The sequence below is a fragment of the Eptesicus fuscus genome, chromosome 4 (assembly GCF_027574615.1).
Source record: "Eptesicus fuscus isolate TK198812 chromosome 4, DD_ASM_mEF_20220401, whole genome shotgun sequence".
Classification (NCBI taxonomy): Eukaryota; Metazoa; Chordata; class Mammalia; order Chiroptera; family Vespertilionidae; genus Eptesicus; species Eptesicus fuscus.
Genome location: NC_072476.1, coordinates 46702247 through 46718923, shown reverse-complemented (window position 1 = coordinate 46718923; position 16677 = coordinate 46702247). Strand labels below are relative to the sequence as shown.

General features: G+C 46.2%; 1 protein-coding gene across 1 annotated transcript in view; it reads right to left on the bottom strand.

The window, feature by feature from the left end:
• Nucleotides 1-16677, bottom strand: part of MCC (MCC regulator of WNT signaling pathway) — a 243731-nt gene that overhangs the window by 96426 nt on the left and 130628 nt on the right. Inside the window, exon 2 of the mRNA XM_008144469.3 lies at nucleotides 1132-1245. Within this exon, the coding sequence (XP_008142691.2) occupies nucleotides 1132-1245 (114 nt within the window). The remainder of the gene's footprint in view (nucleotides 1-1131; nucleotides 1246-16677) is intronic.

The following is a 16677-nucleotide window of genomic DNA, read 5'->3' as shown; positions in this document are numbered from 1 at the left end:
TATATGCTGCCCAGTGAAAAAACAAGTACCCTCTAAAGTCATGCCAAGGGTCTGGACATGATCTGACTGAGCCTCTGCATCCAGCTGCTAATTTGCAGGAAATACAAGGGACAGAGGCACGTGTGGAACTGCACTGAGCGTGCAATCATCAGCATCCAGATTGTGGGGAACTATAGGTCAAGTGGTTGGGTTTTAACAGATTAATTATAAGGCAAACAAAGAATAGAGGAAAACCCTGAAGATGAAAAGATTCAATGGAAACAGTTTTTAAATGGACAAGACTAAACTCTACTGTCTATAGACTTTAGTAGAAAACTGTAAAGAAGAAGAAAATCTAAAATAATAAAAGGGTAATATGCTAATTAGATCAGACATCTTCCAGATGTCATTCCGGACGTCCTTCCTGATGAAGCCAGGGCCGGGGGGAAGCCAGCCCGGGTCCCGGGTGCCTGCAGGTGGCCCAAGGGAAGCCAGCCTGGGTCCCTGGTGCCTGCAGGCGGCCAGAGGAGGAAAACCTGGGTCCCAGGTGCCGGAGGGAAGCTGGTGCTGGCAGCTGGGGGAAGGAAGGCCTACTCTTGCATGAATTTTCGTGCATCAGGCCTCTAGTATGATTATAAAAGGTCATGGTAGGAGTCACCTTGGTGGGAGGGAAAGTGGAATTGGATGACTGGCAAGTACTATTTCTTGGCCTGGACAGTGGTTATGAGGATGTTTACTCATCCTATATAATAAAAGGCTACTATGCAAATTGACCGAATGGTGGAACGACCAGTCACTATGATGCGCAATGACTACCAGGGAACAAATGCTCAATGCAGGAGCTGCCTCCAGGTGGTCAGTGCGCTCCCACAGGGAGAGCGCCACTCAGCCAGAAGCCGGGCTCACAGCTGGCGAGCGCAGCGGTGGTGGCGGGAGCCTCTCCCGCCTCCACAGCAGCACTAAGCCAGCAGCCGGACATCCCCTGAGGGCTCCCAGACTGTGGGAGGGCACAGGCTGGGCTGAGGGACCTCCCTGAGTGCATGAATTTTGTGCACTGGGCCTCTAGTTAAGCTATAATTTGTTTTGTGGGAATGTCTATATCTACATTTTATCTCACAATAAAAATAGTTAAAAGTCTTTCCAGTCCCTTACCTGTGCCTTGGCCAATTTCTTTTCCAGAAGGTCCCGTTCCCGCTCTGTTTGCTGCAGACGTTTATTAAGCTCCACTATGTCTCCCTTGAGTGATGCCAGGGCTGCCAAGTGGAGCTGCGGCGACAGAAAGAAAGGAGCACAGGTTAGGCCCTTCAGCAGAAACTCATTTCCTTCCTTTCCTTCCCTGTAATTAGTGTGATCATATACTAGTAAAAAATGTTTCATCTCAAACGGGATGCTTTGGGTGCTATTAATCTCAGGGGACAACAGACATAAATCAGATGTCTTATAGGAAGCTGGGTTGTATGAGCACCCTAAATGTAACAGGAGAAAACTGTTGTCCGTGGGCAGTGAGACCTAATTTTGGAAGGTCAAATCAGGATGGAGAGGAAAGCTTCTCATTCTAGGGGCTTTCCCTGAGTTCCTCAGCAAGGATGATATTAAGAGCTGGTGTGGGGCTGCCTGATTTTCAACATAAGGACAAGGCGGAACAGAATTAGCTTCTACCTTTGGAAAAAATATGAATGTTGAGTAGGGCAATTCAAATGTTTCTTGCAACTCAATCACCCACATTGCTGTGTGAACAACAGATAGACCAAAGGGCTGAGTTTTTAAACTTTTTAATTTAATTTAATTTTTTCCATCACCAATTATCCCCTCTATGCCCTCTTCCACCTCCACCCACGTCTCCCTCCCCTGGGGATGAGTTTTAAGAAAAAATGGGAGAGCTCATTTCTTCCAATGGTCTCCTCCTACAGTTGGCCTGTTCGTTTTTTTTTTGCCAGCTCCTTCTTCCTCAGTGTCCCCCAGCCGGACTAGACTGACCAGATGCTTTTGCACTGGCAGGTCCTCTCACAGGAGCAGCAACCAGACTCTGATAAATTATGCTGTGAACAGGCCAACCAAGAACCCATCCAGATATCTTTCCCTGGCCAATTCTCTCAGGTTAACCGGAGCCAGAAAGAATATTCTTCACCAGAGGAACAAGCGGCACCGTGCACAGCCAGGATCTCAAGTGCTCAACTTTCAAGTTCTGAACACCGAGCTCCAGCTGCATGTGCACCTGCCACGCACCTGCCTGCTGGGGCTTCCGGGGCCAATGGACGGGACGAGTCCTAAGATCCATTCAAAACACTAATCCTGGAGCAATACCACCTTTCAACCTTTGCCGAGTCACCACTTCTCATCTGTCTTCATCATCAATCCCAGGTGGAGCTCAGCCCATTCCCTAGATGAGTTCCATATTACATTTGGGTGACGGACTAGAATCAACAAACCCTCCCTCTTTAGAATTTTTTGTGTGTATTTTTTTGTAGCTTCTGCCAAGAGGGACTTAAAAGTAAGGAGTGAACAAATAAATGTGATCTTTAAAAATGGACGCAGTACAACAGTACATAGTTCAACTCTGAAGATTTTAATTTCAGGTTTAGTAAAATGCCCTTTTCTGCAACCGGCACCATCTACACTGCATGCTGTTGGCTGGAAGGCTTTGGGGAGGGGGTGGTGTTATGAGAGAGGGAGAAGATACAGGGCTGACACTGGAACTTCAAAACAGTAGTTTATGTTAGATTATAACAGCAATGAAAGTGACTTCACTTAATTGCATCGGGGCTGCAAACCAATAGATCAATAGCCGACGTGAAATCAGGAATACTTGAAATTAAAAAAGGAAATGTCAGGCAATCTGGCGGTATTTGCCTTCTCATGGAGGGCTAGGGCCGCTTTGAAAAGGTCACTTAGGGTTTCACATACAAGGTTCTGTCTGATGAGTTCTCAGCACAAATACCACAGTGTTCCCATTGTACAATCTTTTGGAGGCTGTTTTGCTTCCCGTATGGTGGAGTGGAACACAATCCACTCCCTTTGCAACTGGGGTGACCCTCCGCCTGTGAAATGTCAATCTGAGGATTTTCCTGTTGGACTATTATGCCAGGTCTTGGGAGAAGATTCTCCACGTCACTTCTGGTGAGAAGGATAAACTACACGGAGAGCTGAGATGTTCTTTCAGAAATAAAGGAGTGGGAACGAGGACCTGGACTGTGTCAGCCTGTTTCCTCCCTTACAACATCTCCCCTCCGACTTCTGGGGGGAAGGGTTGCCTGAAGGGGCTGGGGGAGGATTAGGGGGAAAAGATGCCAGAGGAGGCTGTACACACCTTCGTGAACTGGGCCAGATGGGGAGACACTAGAGGAGTTATTCCATCACAGTGCACAGCAGAGGGCACCCAGGATGGGCTGCTGCCATGGAGGAGAGCACTGCTCTCCAGATTGGCAGGAAGATCCAGAGGATGAGCATTTGGGGCAAGTCCCTTCACTTCCCTGAGGGAAGGGGCCTGTCCATAAAGGGAGAGTAGACCAGTGGTTCTTAACCTTCCTCAGGTCACAGATTCCCTAAGAATCTCATAAATGTGACGGACCTCTCTTCTACAAGAGTATAAATTGGGGGTTCATGCATGTGTTCCACCTCATTATGGTGATAACACACTCTGGAAATATTCATGGACCCCAAATTAAGAAACATCTGGATTTGACGCTAGCTCCGCGATCCCGCATTAAGTTTTACAGACGGTCTCATATGCCTTAACACAGCGTCTAGTGAGGAAAAGGCCCTGGTACTTGACATCTCCCACTTCCACACCTGCAGGTGAGTATCTGAAACCCAGAGATAACAGCTTACTCAGGGTCCCAGGGATAACTTAACATCAGCACCAAGGCCACCAGTGCCCTTTCCTCACTATATGATGATGTGACAGTAATTTTCAGGGTTTTTCTATGAGAATAAAATTTTTACTTTAAATATTTCCCTCTAATTATTAAAAAAATGAAAATGCAATAAAAAAATTAAAAGATAAATTTACCAAAATTGACACTATTTATAGTAAGAAAACTACATATAGTATATCATTTGGGGGGTAGATCTAGTTACCTATACTCTGGTTTCTAAAATGGCCTCCAACTTGAGTTAGAGCTTCAGACATATGAACTATGAAGTACCATTACATGAAGTTGTTTCACTAACCAAAGAGGAAGAAAATAATCAGAAAGATAACAGTCTCAAGTTTAGTGGTGGCCTCTGGGTAGTTTCAAACTATTTTTGGATACTTAATTATTTTCAAAAGAGAAAGAGGCTTTTGTATTAAACAAAAGGGTTGTGATTGTGTTTTCTGCACATACAAGCTGTAGCGGAAAAATTGAAAAGGGTTATTTTCCTTCCTTGCTGCATCTTCCTTCCCATCCACCAGCTTTTCTGATAGAAGGTAAAACTTTAAAAATGAGGTAGAATACACACGTGTCCCTAATGTTACTGGCAATTACCCAGCAGAAGCCATAACTACAGAGGATGGGACAGAGTGGGGAAAAAGTGGGCTCAGAAGTCACAAGACCTGTTGCCTGGAATCGAGCTGACAGGCCCCTCCTTTACCACCTGGCGAGTGGACACAGGTAAGTTAAGTTCCCACCACAAGGTTGCTCCCCACTCCTTGTGAATCTCAGGTCAGCAGCTCTCCTGGTCCCACCTTGCCAATAACTCGGTAATCAAAAGCTGACTAGCCCTCCCTTCTTTCTGGGTCTCATCTGCTCATTCTGCCAGAGCTGGTGGTATCTCTGCAAATTCATAAGCTAGAGAGTGTGGGCGGTGCTACAAGTAGTATGATGGGGACCTGTGTGGTGTCAAGATAGGCATTAAAAAATAAGTATAAAGTTCTTTCTGGGTAATTTTTAAAAGGAGTGAAAGTGGGTCTAAATCTCAGGAAAGATAAATTTACCAAAATTGACAATATCTATAGTAAGAAAATTACATATAGTATATCATTTGGGGGGAGATCTAGTTACCTATCCTCTGGTTTCCGAAATGGCCTCCAACTTGAGTTAGAGCTTCAGACATATGAACTATGAAGTACCATTACAGGAAGTTGTTTCACTAACCAAAGAGGAAGAAAATACATCACATTTGGAGTCAGCGCTCGTCTCCTTCCCAACACATTTCTCTCTTCATGCTCAGGAACAAGACCATGATTTTTAGCTGGTTATACGGCAGCTCAGCTACAATGTCCCAGTTTTCAGCCTCCCTCGCAGCTGGAGCTACATGTGGACATGTGGCAAAGCTCTGGCCAATAAGATGTAAGCAGAACACTATGTGGGAGTTCTGGGAAAATCTTTTTCAAGGAGGGCCTGCCCTTTTTCTCCTCCTTGCTTGGTATATTAATGTGATGGATGAGGTCATCTTCCAGGGAGCCGAAAGCTGCCTGATTCCCTAACTGTTTTGTAGCGCCACCCTATCGCCTTTGGACTGCCTAACTCCAGCCATCTGTAACAGGACATGAGAAACAGACCTCTGTTGTATAGACCAATATTGTGTTGAGGTACTCTGGCAAATGAAGTTGATTTAATCCTCATTTATAAAGAATCAGATAAGCCTGGGTTCAAATCTCATTTTTGCCACTTATTGGTGGATTGTCTTTGGACAGTTTATTTAATTGCTTTGTTACAGGGCTGCCATAAAGTCAATTGTGACAGCATCCACAGAGTGACCAGCATGGTGTCTGGAACCAGGTGAGTGTTCCTCTTTTCCAGCCACGTTTTAAGTCAACAGCCTTCTCAGACTAAGCCCCACCCAAGGAGTGAGAGGAACATTTAGATGAATACGTAACACAGTCCTGTCTTAGAGCCCCTTCCTTCCTGGTGGGTATCACACGGGCCCGAGAGGCGGGAGCTGCTGTGCTGGTTTCTACTGAAGTCCTGAGGATTATCTTAAGGAGATGATGGGCAAGGCTCTTCATTCTCTGTGAAATTTTAATCCGAGGTCTAAGCAAGGTTGGGATGGGCCATGACATTTTCTATACCAATTTGGAGCTAGTGCATGAAGGGTATAAACCCGTGCACACCTCATGTCTAGAGACAGAAGCACTAATTCCCTAGGGTCTAGGCTGTTTTCAGCCCTGCTTCACATTTCCAGGTTCCAGACAACCTGGAAATTGGGCTGCAAGATAACTGTCAAAATGGTCGTTATTTTTGGATGAAACATTACTTGTCTAATATTTCATTGTTCAACTGGCTATTAGGACGAGCTCATTTAGCCCCTGACAGATAGTGTCCAGCTGCATGGGCCCAGGTGAGAAGCTAGCCGTGCCTTTTTGATGGCCTCTCCCATCGGCTCCTCCTGGGCCACGGGCACAGATGTCTTTCCTGTTACACAGTAGCCACGAGACAAAGGGCTTCACACTTCTCAAGCTGCCCTTTTAGGCCAGCAGCTCAGGGACTCTGGTGAGCCCCCAAGAGCGTCACTGTGTATTGTCAGTGATAATGTGCTCCTCCACCTTACTCTGCTAGCAATAAGAACAGCAAACACGTGCTGGCAGTCCTGTTTACTTGGCACTCTCCCGTGCATCACCCCACTGGATCTTCACCTTTAACCCCACAGCTCTGTGGTCTGCAGGGAAGCTATGAATCCCAGTTTGCTGAGGCAAAAGTCCTTTCCCCCAGGATCACAGCTGGTGAACGGGACCCAGGACCTGAATCTAGGCTGTCAAACTCAAAGTCCACCAGTTTGCTCGTCTTTCTGAGGCTTTGATCTGCTCTTTAACAGCACAGCCTTCAGTGGGACCAATGGCTTCCACAGCCACACCTGAGACAGAGGAACGAGTTCATCCCGAGTCTCCACAGGGCACCAGGGTGTGATGGCTGAGCCAGCCTTCCCGCTTTGTTGGCAGGCAAGCTCAGCCAGGGTAAGTGGTGCTTTTTCTCTTTCTTTCTCCTTTACCTGACCTGGCTACTTGAACGGCACTCCAGTGAGTCATGCCATTCTCTGTCAGGGAACCTCTGTTTCCTCCCAACCAAGCCATTACCACTCGGTCCTGAATGAGAGCCACTTGCCCTCTGGGTACAGGGGAGGCACAATTTTGCTTATGCTTGAGCGGTGACAATGGGTAGTGCCAACTTCTTTCACCACGTGAACTGTTCTCTTTGTTAAAGGGGAAGAAACAAATGCAACTAAACTTTACCAAACACATACTCTTGGCAGGTTCTACACTAAGTGCTTCCTACTCTTTACCGAATTCGATCAGCTGAAGAGCCCGGCAGAAGAAAGGCAGTGTCAAAACCCCATGCCAGCCTCTCGGAACATTTTAAGAATTCTAGTCAACTCCATAGTAATAATAAAAATCATAACATTAATAGTGACCATTGGCTTTATGTTTAATGGGTACCAGGCGCTTGGGCTAAGCACATTTCATGCAGTGTCTCATTTAATCCTCACCACAAAGCTGTGAGATAGGTATTATTACCTCCTGACAAATGAGGAAACCAAGGCCCAGAGGAAGAATAGGAAATCAGCCGGAGAGCAGAAAACTAATAAACAGTAGAAAAAATATTAATACACACATACTCCGTGCTCTAATCTCTGCTGTGTGCTGACTAGCACTTCCAACTCAACATGCCACAGCTCTCCCATGCTTGTGGGGTATGTGCGTGAGGGCATGTATGTGGGAAGGATGGAGGATGTGGGGTGGGAGGTCGGCTGTGGGCACTGCAGGGGTGGGGAAAAGCAGGGCACAGGGGGAGGGAGCAGGGAGAGCCTCTCGTAGCAGTGATGAAGCTGGGGGTTGGCGGTCAGCTCAGCTCAGTGTGTATTTGGGAAGTTCTCTTCAATTTCCTGTGCTTTTTCATCCTTTTAAGAAGGGTTCGTACCAAATGGCCCCACCCTGAGTTCTGTACTTGGGGCTTTGCATACTTTCTTTGCCCACTGGCCCCAGAAAGGGTCTGCGGAAGCTCACCACACGAGGAAGCTTCGTTGTGTAGAAATGATCAAAGTTCTTTCCCCTGGAACTGAAAGCACACGACAATCTTACACAATCTTATCACCGCAGAAGAAATCTGAGAACGTCTAGTCCACTTCCCTCGCTATAAAGACATGAAACAGACCCAGAGAAACAAAGCTCATCAAATTCCGATTTCCTCTGCCCTGTCCAGAGGCTCCCACTCTCCCATATGGCACCCGGGAGCTCTGGGGAGTGAATAACTGTATACATCCAGCCCTGTCCTTGGAAGTAGCCACAGGCATCTGCACACGAGAAAACAGCCTCATTCAGCTTCCTCTCCAAGACTCCCTTTAGCCCAGTGGCTCTCATTCAGACACATAAGAACAAAATCCCTGGCAAAAGGGGAGCGGTCCCTGCCAGATGGACACAACCAGGCCTGTCCAGCGGCTTCCAGGACTGGACATTCCTATTTGCTGCCAGAAGTCCTGCTGGGGGCACCTGCTGGGTAGTATTTCAAGAAAGGCTGCTCATAACCTTGAAACCTGAAACTCATTAAATATCATCTACAAGATTGTTCACTGCACGCAAATCACTTTTTGCAGCCCTAGACCAGCTCAGAAAGCAGCAGCTTTTGTCTTTTCCTTTGCCAGTAATTTCACTGAGAGCTCAGCTCTCCCTGATTTACTTTGTAAACCTCCATTAAGTTCAGTTGTTAAACAGCATTCTAGGGTTCCTTCAATATGGGTGGGGTCCCTATAAGAAAAATGGACCCCTTCCAAGGGGGCCTGATATGGGTGATGGTGCCAACTCACAAAGCAGCCACACCACCAGCCCTAGGACCGGCCTGAAGCAACTCTTTCCTTGCCTCAAATAAATGGCTGGGAGATGACTCCCAAGGAAGGCGGTGACTCTCAAGGATGGGAGGCACCAAGACTGGCCGCTGTGGGATTTGCAGATAACCCTCAATCCCACCCCATCTGCTCCTCTAAAAATAAGTCTGGCTCAATGGTTGTGAGTCGACCAATGAACTGGGAGGTCATGGTTCAATTCCCAGTCAGGGCACATGCCTGGGTTACAGGCTCAATCCCCAGTAGGGAGCATGCAGGAGGCAGCTGATCCATGATTCTCTCTCATCACTGATGCTTCTCTCTCTCTCTTCCCCTCTCCCTTCCTTTCTGAAGTCAATAAAAAATATGTATATATTAAAAAATAAAATTAAAATAAATCACATAATTTTACTGGAAATAATAATAGCTAGCACGTGAGTGTTTACTATGTGCTAGCTGCTATACAAAGCATGTAACACTTTCTCAATTATTATTCACATAGCCTTATGAACTGGTTACCATTCAACCCCAATTCAAAGAGGTAGGAATTGAAGCTTAGAAGTTCAGTAAATTGTCCAACTAGTAAGTGCCAGAGCTAGAACGAAAGCCCGGGTATGTCTAACCCCTGAGCCAGTTCATAACCACTATGCCTCCTGCTTTGCAACAGAATATCATAGCACTTCCCAGATCCTTGCAGATACCTGTGAAACCGTTGAGAAGGTAAGGTCTCAGAGGTTCCTTTTACAAGAGAGAAAAGCAGAAATGCAAAATTAGAATGGGGGAAAATGGTATTATTTAAAACTTCCAATATTTTGAGAAATAGAAGACCATTCAGCTGCTATCAGATCCAGGAAGGAATCAAAGAAAAATTAATCTCCAGCTACTTACATAACCTATGAGGGAAAGTTAAAGAGGAAAATGTCGCAGTGGAGGTGAAAAAGCTCTTAATTTTGCTAATTAAACTACATGAGAGGAAAGCTCACTTTAGTTAATAGATCTTAAACTAATAAAAAAAAATCTAAACAGGAGAATATTATATATATTTAAAATTTTACTACACAAATATTATAATACAATAGTTGCTAGTAGGAATAAATAACTTGGTATTTTCCACTAACAAGTAACTTCATACTTTTGATGGTGTTATTTCCAAGGGAAACCAGAATTACATGTGTATACAAGTTTATTTGTGAAGGAACACAGGCAAAATAAAGACACGGCAATAAACCGGCAGCCTCCACTTACATTTCAAGGTGGGCTGCATCCTAATGACACATCATGAAGGAGATGAAGATGTAACAATTAAATCCTGCTAATCAGAGGACATGAATATTTCAGCGTGCACTAACTACTGATGTCACCCCTGAGGCAGAAACTCCCACAGAGAATTACATGAACAGTAGTAAAGAGTTCCTGACAAGGCCGGCATTGTTCATAAATTTTTATATTGATCCAATTCAGCACGTACTGAATTCCTCATTCTAGAGAAACAAAGTACCTTTAATGGTGAAATAGTCAATAAACTCCGCAGATTAGGAAAGGCCATAGTATTTTACAGCAATAGTTTTGAAAACACCCCCATTCCTCCCCCTTTTTTAAAAAAATTGAATTGAGGACAATGTTTTTTCTTTGGGAAAATGACTAAATATTTAGATTGAGTGTGTGTGTGTGTGTGTGTGTGTGTGTGTGTGTATATACACATACAGATACATACATATATAAATTTACATGTATTAATATATACATATAAACTTTATATAAAAACTCAAGGCACACATGTTCAGACTTTTCATTAGAGCACAGGATATAGCCAAGTTGTTGCTGACTGAGACACTCAATACAATCGTTAAATGCACTGTCAACTTTTAAAAGATACTTTAACATGCACTATTTCATTTAAAGAAAGTCACTTTAAATGCTTGATGCCATAAACAAGCTCCATTTCAGTGAGGGCACAGGCAGGCTGGGCTTCTGCGTCCTCACCCAGGGCTGCTGACTGATGGGCCAAGGCACATTTGCTGGTACATGGCGTCCGAAGCACCAGGAAAGGGTAGGAGAGACACATTTCAAGTCTGCTCAGCATTCTCTCCCATCAGAGCCCTGCTGGCTGCCTCAGAGAACAGTGTGTTTAAATACAAGAAACGATCTGAACCTTCTCTCCTTTCCAAACCACCTAAACCAGCCAATACTAATCCCAAGCAGGATCATCTTCTTCCCAGAAAAGGGAGAGACTGGGAGAGGGAGTGCAGGGAGAGGAACAATGGGGGGAAATCCTTTAGTAAAGGACATAGGTTTTATGACTGTCACAAAAACAGAAACACGAACGCCAGTCCCAAGTATCAGTTTAGCCTCAGTGATGTTAAAATTTCCCAGCCTCAGTTTACTCTCCTTGTAATACGGGAACAATAAACCTCACAGTTGTGAAGATTAAATGAACATACTGAAGGTAAATCACTTACCCACCAGGCTGCCTGGCAGAATGCTGGCCACCAGGACCACTATCATCCTACTTATGATGACCACCATGCCCTGCTTTGTGCTTGCTGAAAAGTGTCAAGGTAAAATTGGGCCTTGAAAGAGTGATGGGTTACTATGCTCTCTCCTTGTTTACAGAAACCTTGATTAAGCAATCAGAAGAATGACTCATCACACTGAGGCCTGGATCACATTCATCATAGTAATCTATGCTTTGCCTTTCAACATGTGCAATTGAATCAGCTGCTCCCTGCCTGCACCCTGGCTGGGCCTGCAGGTAAGCAGGCAAACACGTTACTCCTCAACAGCCTAGAAACTGGAGTAGCCTCAGACCCGGTCTGTAACCCCATCCCCAGCTTACGTATCATGAGGTAAGAGAGGATCGAGAACCAAATGGGACATGTACAGTGATCCCAAAATCAGTTATCATAAAAATGTATCTAAATGGTAAAGCTTACTATAAGCCAGGATCTGCACAAAGATTTGTTCATAATAAAAAAAAAAATGATTAGTCGGGCAAACTGCACGATATGCATAATACACCATGGTGTCAACCAAATAGAGAACTATATACAACAGCTTAACATAGTGATCACAATTCCCCAAATGAATCCTCCCTCCTCCCTCCGTTCCTTCAGGTCAGGCTGCCTTCCCCGCATCCCCACCAACCACCTGGAACAAGTTTTCCTCCCCCGCAACCCCCCTTCTCGATCCTTTTACTCTTTATTTTTTATAACACTTATTACTACTTGACAATATATTATACAGGTTTCTGGTTGATTCCTTCCCCCACGAGCCTGTGAGTTCCAAGAAGGCAGGCATGTCAAGAAACTGGGAAAATAGCCAACGAACAAGATGAACTGTGCCTGGCACATGGTCGAACCTCAGACGCTCTTTGTGGAATGGATAAATTTAGAAAATTAGAAAACTCAGATAAAAGAACTTACATTTTCCTTACCCCACCACCTAGAGATCACATCACTAGCAAACGTGTCAGACATTTTTCTCGTGTAAATATACTTAACGTAGCATATGTGAAACAGTATGTTTAATATAGTACGCTCTTCTATACTGCAAACTCACCAAATAATTCACTGTATCATCAGCATCCCCTCTACGTCGTCAAATCTCCACAACAACCCCCTGCCATCCAGTGGCCCCGCAGGAATGCCAGTGTCCCTTTTGACGAGCGCTACCCGCCGTGAATGCTGGCGGCGCACTTCCTGTGTGCCAGGGGCCACGCGATCGCCTCCCGTGGGTTTCCACCGGCTTCTCACAAAGCAAGATGGGCGCTATTATTACCTCAATCCGCAGATAAAGAAACCGAGGCAGAGTAAGTTTTTCTGGGATCTGAAACCCCAGACTCGCCACCTGACCCATCCCCTTCGCCATCACCGCATCTCCTTTACTGTGGGTACCCAGGGTCCCGCATGTGCAGATCACAGAGCTGGCGTGAGCCACAGGAGGGAACCGGAGAAGCTAAGATTGCCGATTTGGATGCCGCCCAGCCCCGGATGGTTTGTAGCACTCAGCTCCCACGGGAGAAGGCACCGTATCCGAAGGGAGTTTCGGCGAGACCCCGGTGCGCTGGAGGGCAGAAGCTTCGGCCGGTGAAGGGCAAGAGGAGCTCTGTGGCCAAACTGACCCATGGAGACCCCGGGCCTGCAGGCGAGCCATCCACTCCCCAAAGCGGGTGTGCCCCGTTCCCCGGCGAGCACCAGCCTGGCCAGGGCCGGGTGAGACTTCACAGTCCCCTGCCAAATCACAACCAAGTCAGAACAGCCATGAAAGCTGTAACGCAAGCCGGTGGCACCAGACTAGAACGAAACACTGCGGCCGAGGCCAGCGTGACAGCCTTCCGGCTCTTTCCTGCGAGGAGCCGCGTCTCCCGCCGGGTTTCCTGCCACCTTTGCCTCTACAAACCACAACACAATGTAACTCAGACAGGTGCCTAACAACTCAGCGTTATTTCAACGAACAGAGCCCCCCTTCCCCTTTCCCTCTAAGGAACACATTTTATCACACATGCCTTGACAATTTTCTCTCGAATAAAGTGATTTATTCCCCTTTCCCGCCCCCTCCATCTCACACGCTAATTCTGAAATTAATGAAGTACGGGCGGGGGGCGGGGGGAAGGGGTTGGTTGGTTGGTGTCGTGGCAGAACTCACTGACCGCAGAAGGGGAGCTGAGGACAACACGAGGTCGCCACCTGCGTGCTGCCGTGGGACTCTAACACCCTCTTCCCTCGGAGGGAAGCGGAGGGAAGGGTAAAGAGGCGGCCGCACCGGTGGGCTGAGGGGAGGAATGTTCCTCTGGGTGTATGTTTGATCAGTTGCGTCAGACTTTCTCTAAATGGAAGGAGCTCCCATGGGGAGGCACCATCTTCCAGCCCGAACGTGTGGCTCCCAACAAACACACGCGTGGTCCCAGACAGGGCCAGTGCTGCGCGCTGCTCGGGCAGGCGGGGAGCTCTGGGGCAATCACCACAGCGGTGGATATGGCACTGCCCCCTCCCACCATATAGGTTCGTGTGCAAATTAAACTGCTCCCGGGCTTAGGAGGGCGGGCCGAGCTGCACCTCTTCCCAAGCCCACGAAGGCAGGCCGCATCCTTAGTTCAAACATAACACAGCAGGAGAGGTGACCGCTAGTGCTGAGTCCCTCGCAATGCCCACCCCCGCCCCAACACCCCTTTTCTCTGCCTCCTTGTAGACACACCACTGGAACGCAAACAGAAAAATTCCCTAAAGCCGCCTTATTTTGTTTCCTGAAAGCAGAAAGGCAGGGAGCAGAAAATGTCTTAAAGATTTCTGTCAAAGAATAAACCATTTCCAACATAAAGATGTCAAGGGAAAGCCTAAATCCAGCAGCGACCAGAAATACTGCAGTTTCAATAATACAAAAACCCAAATTCCCCCAAACTACGAAAGCTAAGCTTCACTGCTAAAGAAGTTGTTCCTGTCAATCACTAGGCATAGAAGCAAACACAGAGGCAGAAAACAACGGCATTCGGATGCAGTTTCCGTAGAGTGAGTTGCCCTGTGAGGTCAAAATTCTGAAATGCTAATGATGAAACAGTGCTGGTGATATTATAGTTTAAATGCAAGTGCCATTCTGAGATGGATTAGCAGGATTATGAGATCCAAAGACTCTGTGAGACAGTCTTCCCATCAATTCCAATCCAGAGCATCATTTATCAAAAAGACTGAGCTTCTTCCTGGGCTCCCAGAAAAATATCACAAAAGTGGAATGGGATTAGCTCGCTCTGAGGTGGGAAGGGAATTAGCAGTGGCCGACAGGCACACGATGTGCTCTCACAGGAGGGCAGCCACGCACGGCCCGGGTCCATGGCTGACGCTGCAGAAGGAGGATTCAGGTTTGCTGTCCCCGTCTCCCCTGACAGTGAAGCTTGTTAGGTCTTAGAAGGTGCAGCGCAGGCTGTGGGATTCCCCTCTGGAAGGCCTTTCAAGACGGGGGCGAGTGTCCTCTCTCTGGGATGATGTGGGTGCAGCCCTGCCTGAGTGTTTAGTCTATGGCCTCTCGGAATCATTCCAGCCCGATGATTCTCTCATTTTACACCAACAGATGCACTGGAGCAAAAAAGGTGAGTCAACCCCCAGAGTGGCTATGGGGTGAAGAAAAGCAGAGGTTATGTCAAGGGAAGCACGGGCACCTCAAAGTAAGCTTTTGCTTATTTATTTTCTGGTTTTTGTTTGTTTGTTTTTAAACCCTGGCAATAGCAGTTCCTAACAGAGGAACACTGACAGGAGCGTAGGATTTGCGCACTTCATTCCCTGCCGCCCTATGGCCTGAGCCATGGCATTTACACGCCTGCGGGGCGAGGGACACCCAGAAAATGACTGTAACAGAACTGGACATTTATTTAAAACGATTGCAACATAAAGGAGTGGCTCCTTTCCCAAATAACAGGCGAGAGCAGCGATTTCCAACCTTTTTCAATTCATAGCACACAAAAGACTAATTACTAAAATTCTGACAAAAAAAGGCATACTTTTGATTTATTCACACTGGATAGCTATTGTGTTGTCTGTTGTCATTTTTAAATTTTTATTTGACAACCTAAGGGAAAAGAGGTCAGTGCCCATGACTAGATCTTTTGTCAGGTATTGCATGTTTTAAAAATTCGTGAGGCACAGCAGTTGAAATCCCTGGGCTGGAGTGCAAAAGGTAAAGATCTGTTCCATTGGCAGTGGAACAGATCTAAACTCTCTTTGAAACAGTCCTTCCAGGGGCTGAGAAATCTGATCTGCAACTACCAACTTCCTCTTTCAATTGCCATCTTAAAAGAAATCAAAATTATTCAAAATTTCCCAACTGTCTCAAAATTTTAAAAATCAAAAATGTACCCTCCCTCATTCCAGATACTATGTTCTGTTGGGCAATGGATTTATGTTCACGAAGAAAAAGTGGAAACATATCGTATCGTTTCCTGGGGAAAACACAGAGCCTGAGAGTATCCTTGTAAGTAAAGCCACAAGGTTATGCTGAACTTTTTTAGTCATTTCACATAACTAACGCAATATTAACCCACGGCGCGTCACGGCAAGGCCAGTGGAGCTTATACACTATTCATCTTGCATCAATATGGCAACCAGAGAGCCGTGAGGAATTGGTAACTGAAATGTGGAGTGTTAAAATTTTGCTGAAAATGTGTTTTTTCCTAATAAGCTCCAGATGTTAAGAGTACCTTCATATCCATTTAGACCAGTGCTTACATGATCTGTTCTTTGAAACCTGAAAAAATATACTTGCATTTCTTCCTCCCACTGCATTTTATGGACAAAAGTACAGTTACTGACGTTCTTTTACAAAACGTAAAAAAAAGATTAGCTCTGCCCCATAAGTCAAATGATTCCCATAGAGGTAGGTTAATTCAGTATACAGAATGATAAATTTATGCTATGAAAGATGATAATATGAAGCAGAACTCCCCTATGGTGAGTTCAAATTCCAGAATATGCCATATGCACAAAACTTGCAGTTTATGGAATCCTGAATCTCCAAGTCTGAATAGCAGGTGCAGGCCAGGGCAACCCATGCTTTTGCGCTGTCTTTATGTTCTTATTAAGCCAGCCCGGTGGGTGGCGGTGGCAGAAAAGAGGGCAAACCGATTGGTGGGTGAGTGGGGTTGGGGAGCAGGCAGGGCAAAAGACTTGTGGCAAGGACTAATTCCAGGACTGCATTTTGCCCCTTACAGTCTGTAGTGCAAAGAGCCCCTGGATTTGGGCTAGATCAGCAGCAACGTCTTAGGCAGGCGTCAGCCCCATAATATCCACTACTGCTCCTGTAGGCATCCAGCAGAAGCAACCCATCGGTGTAAAGACTGCGTTGGCTAAGCAGGCAGAGCTTTAAGACAAGCCCCCGTGACTCCCCCTTCCCGGAGCATCTGCCTGCATAAAAATATTGGAACTGCCACTGGCCCAGATGCCTGCCCTTGACCTGGGGAGTGGGGAAGAGCAGACACTGACC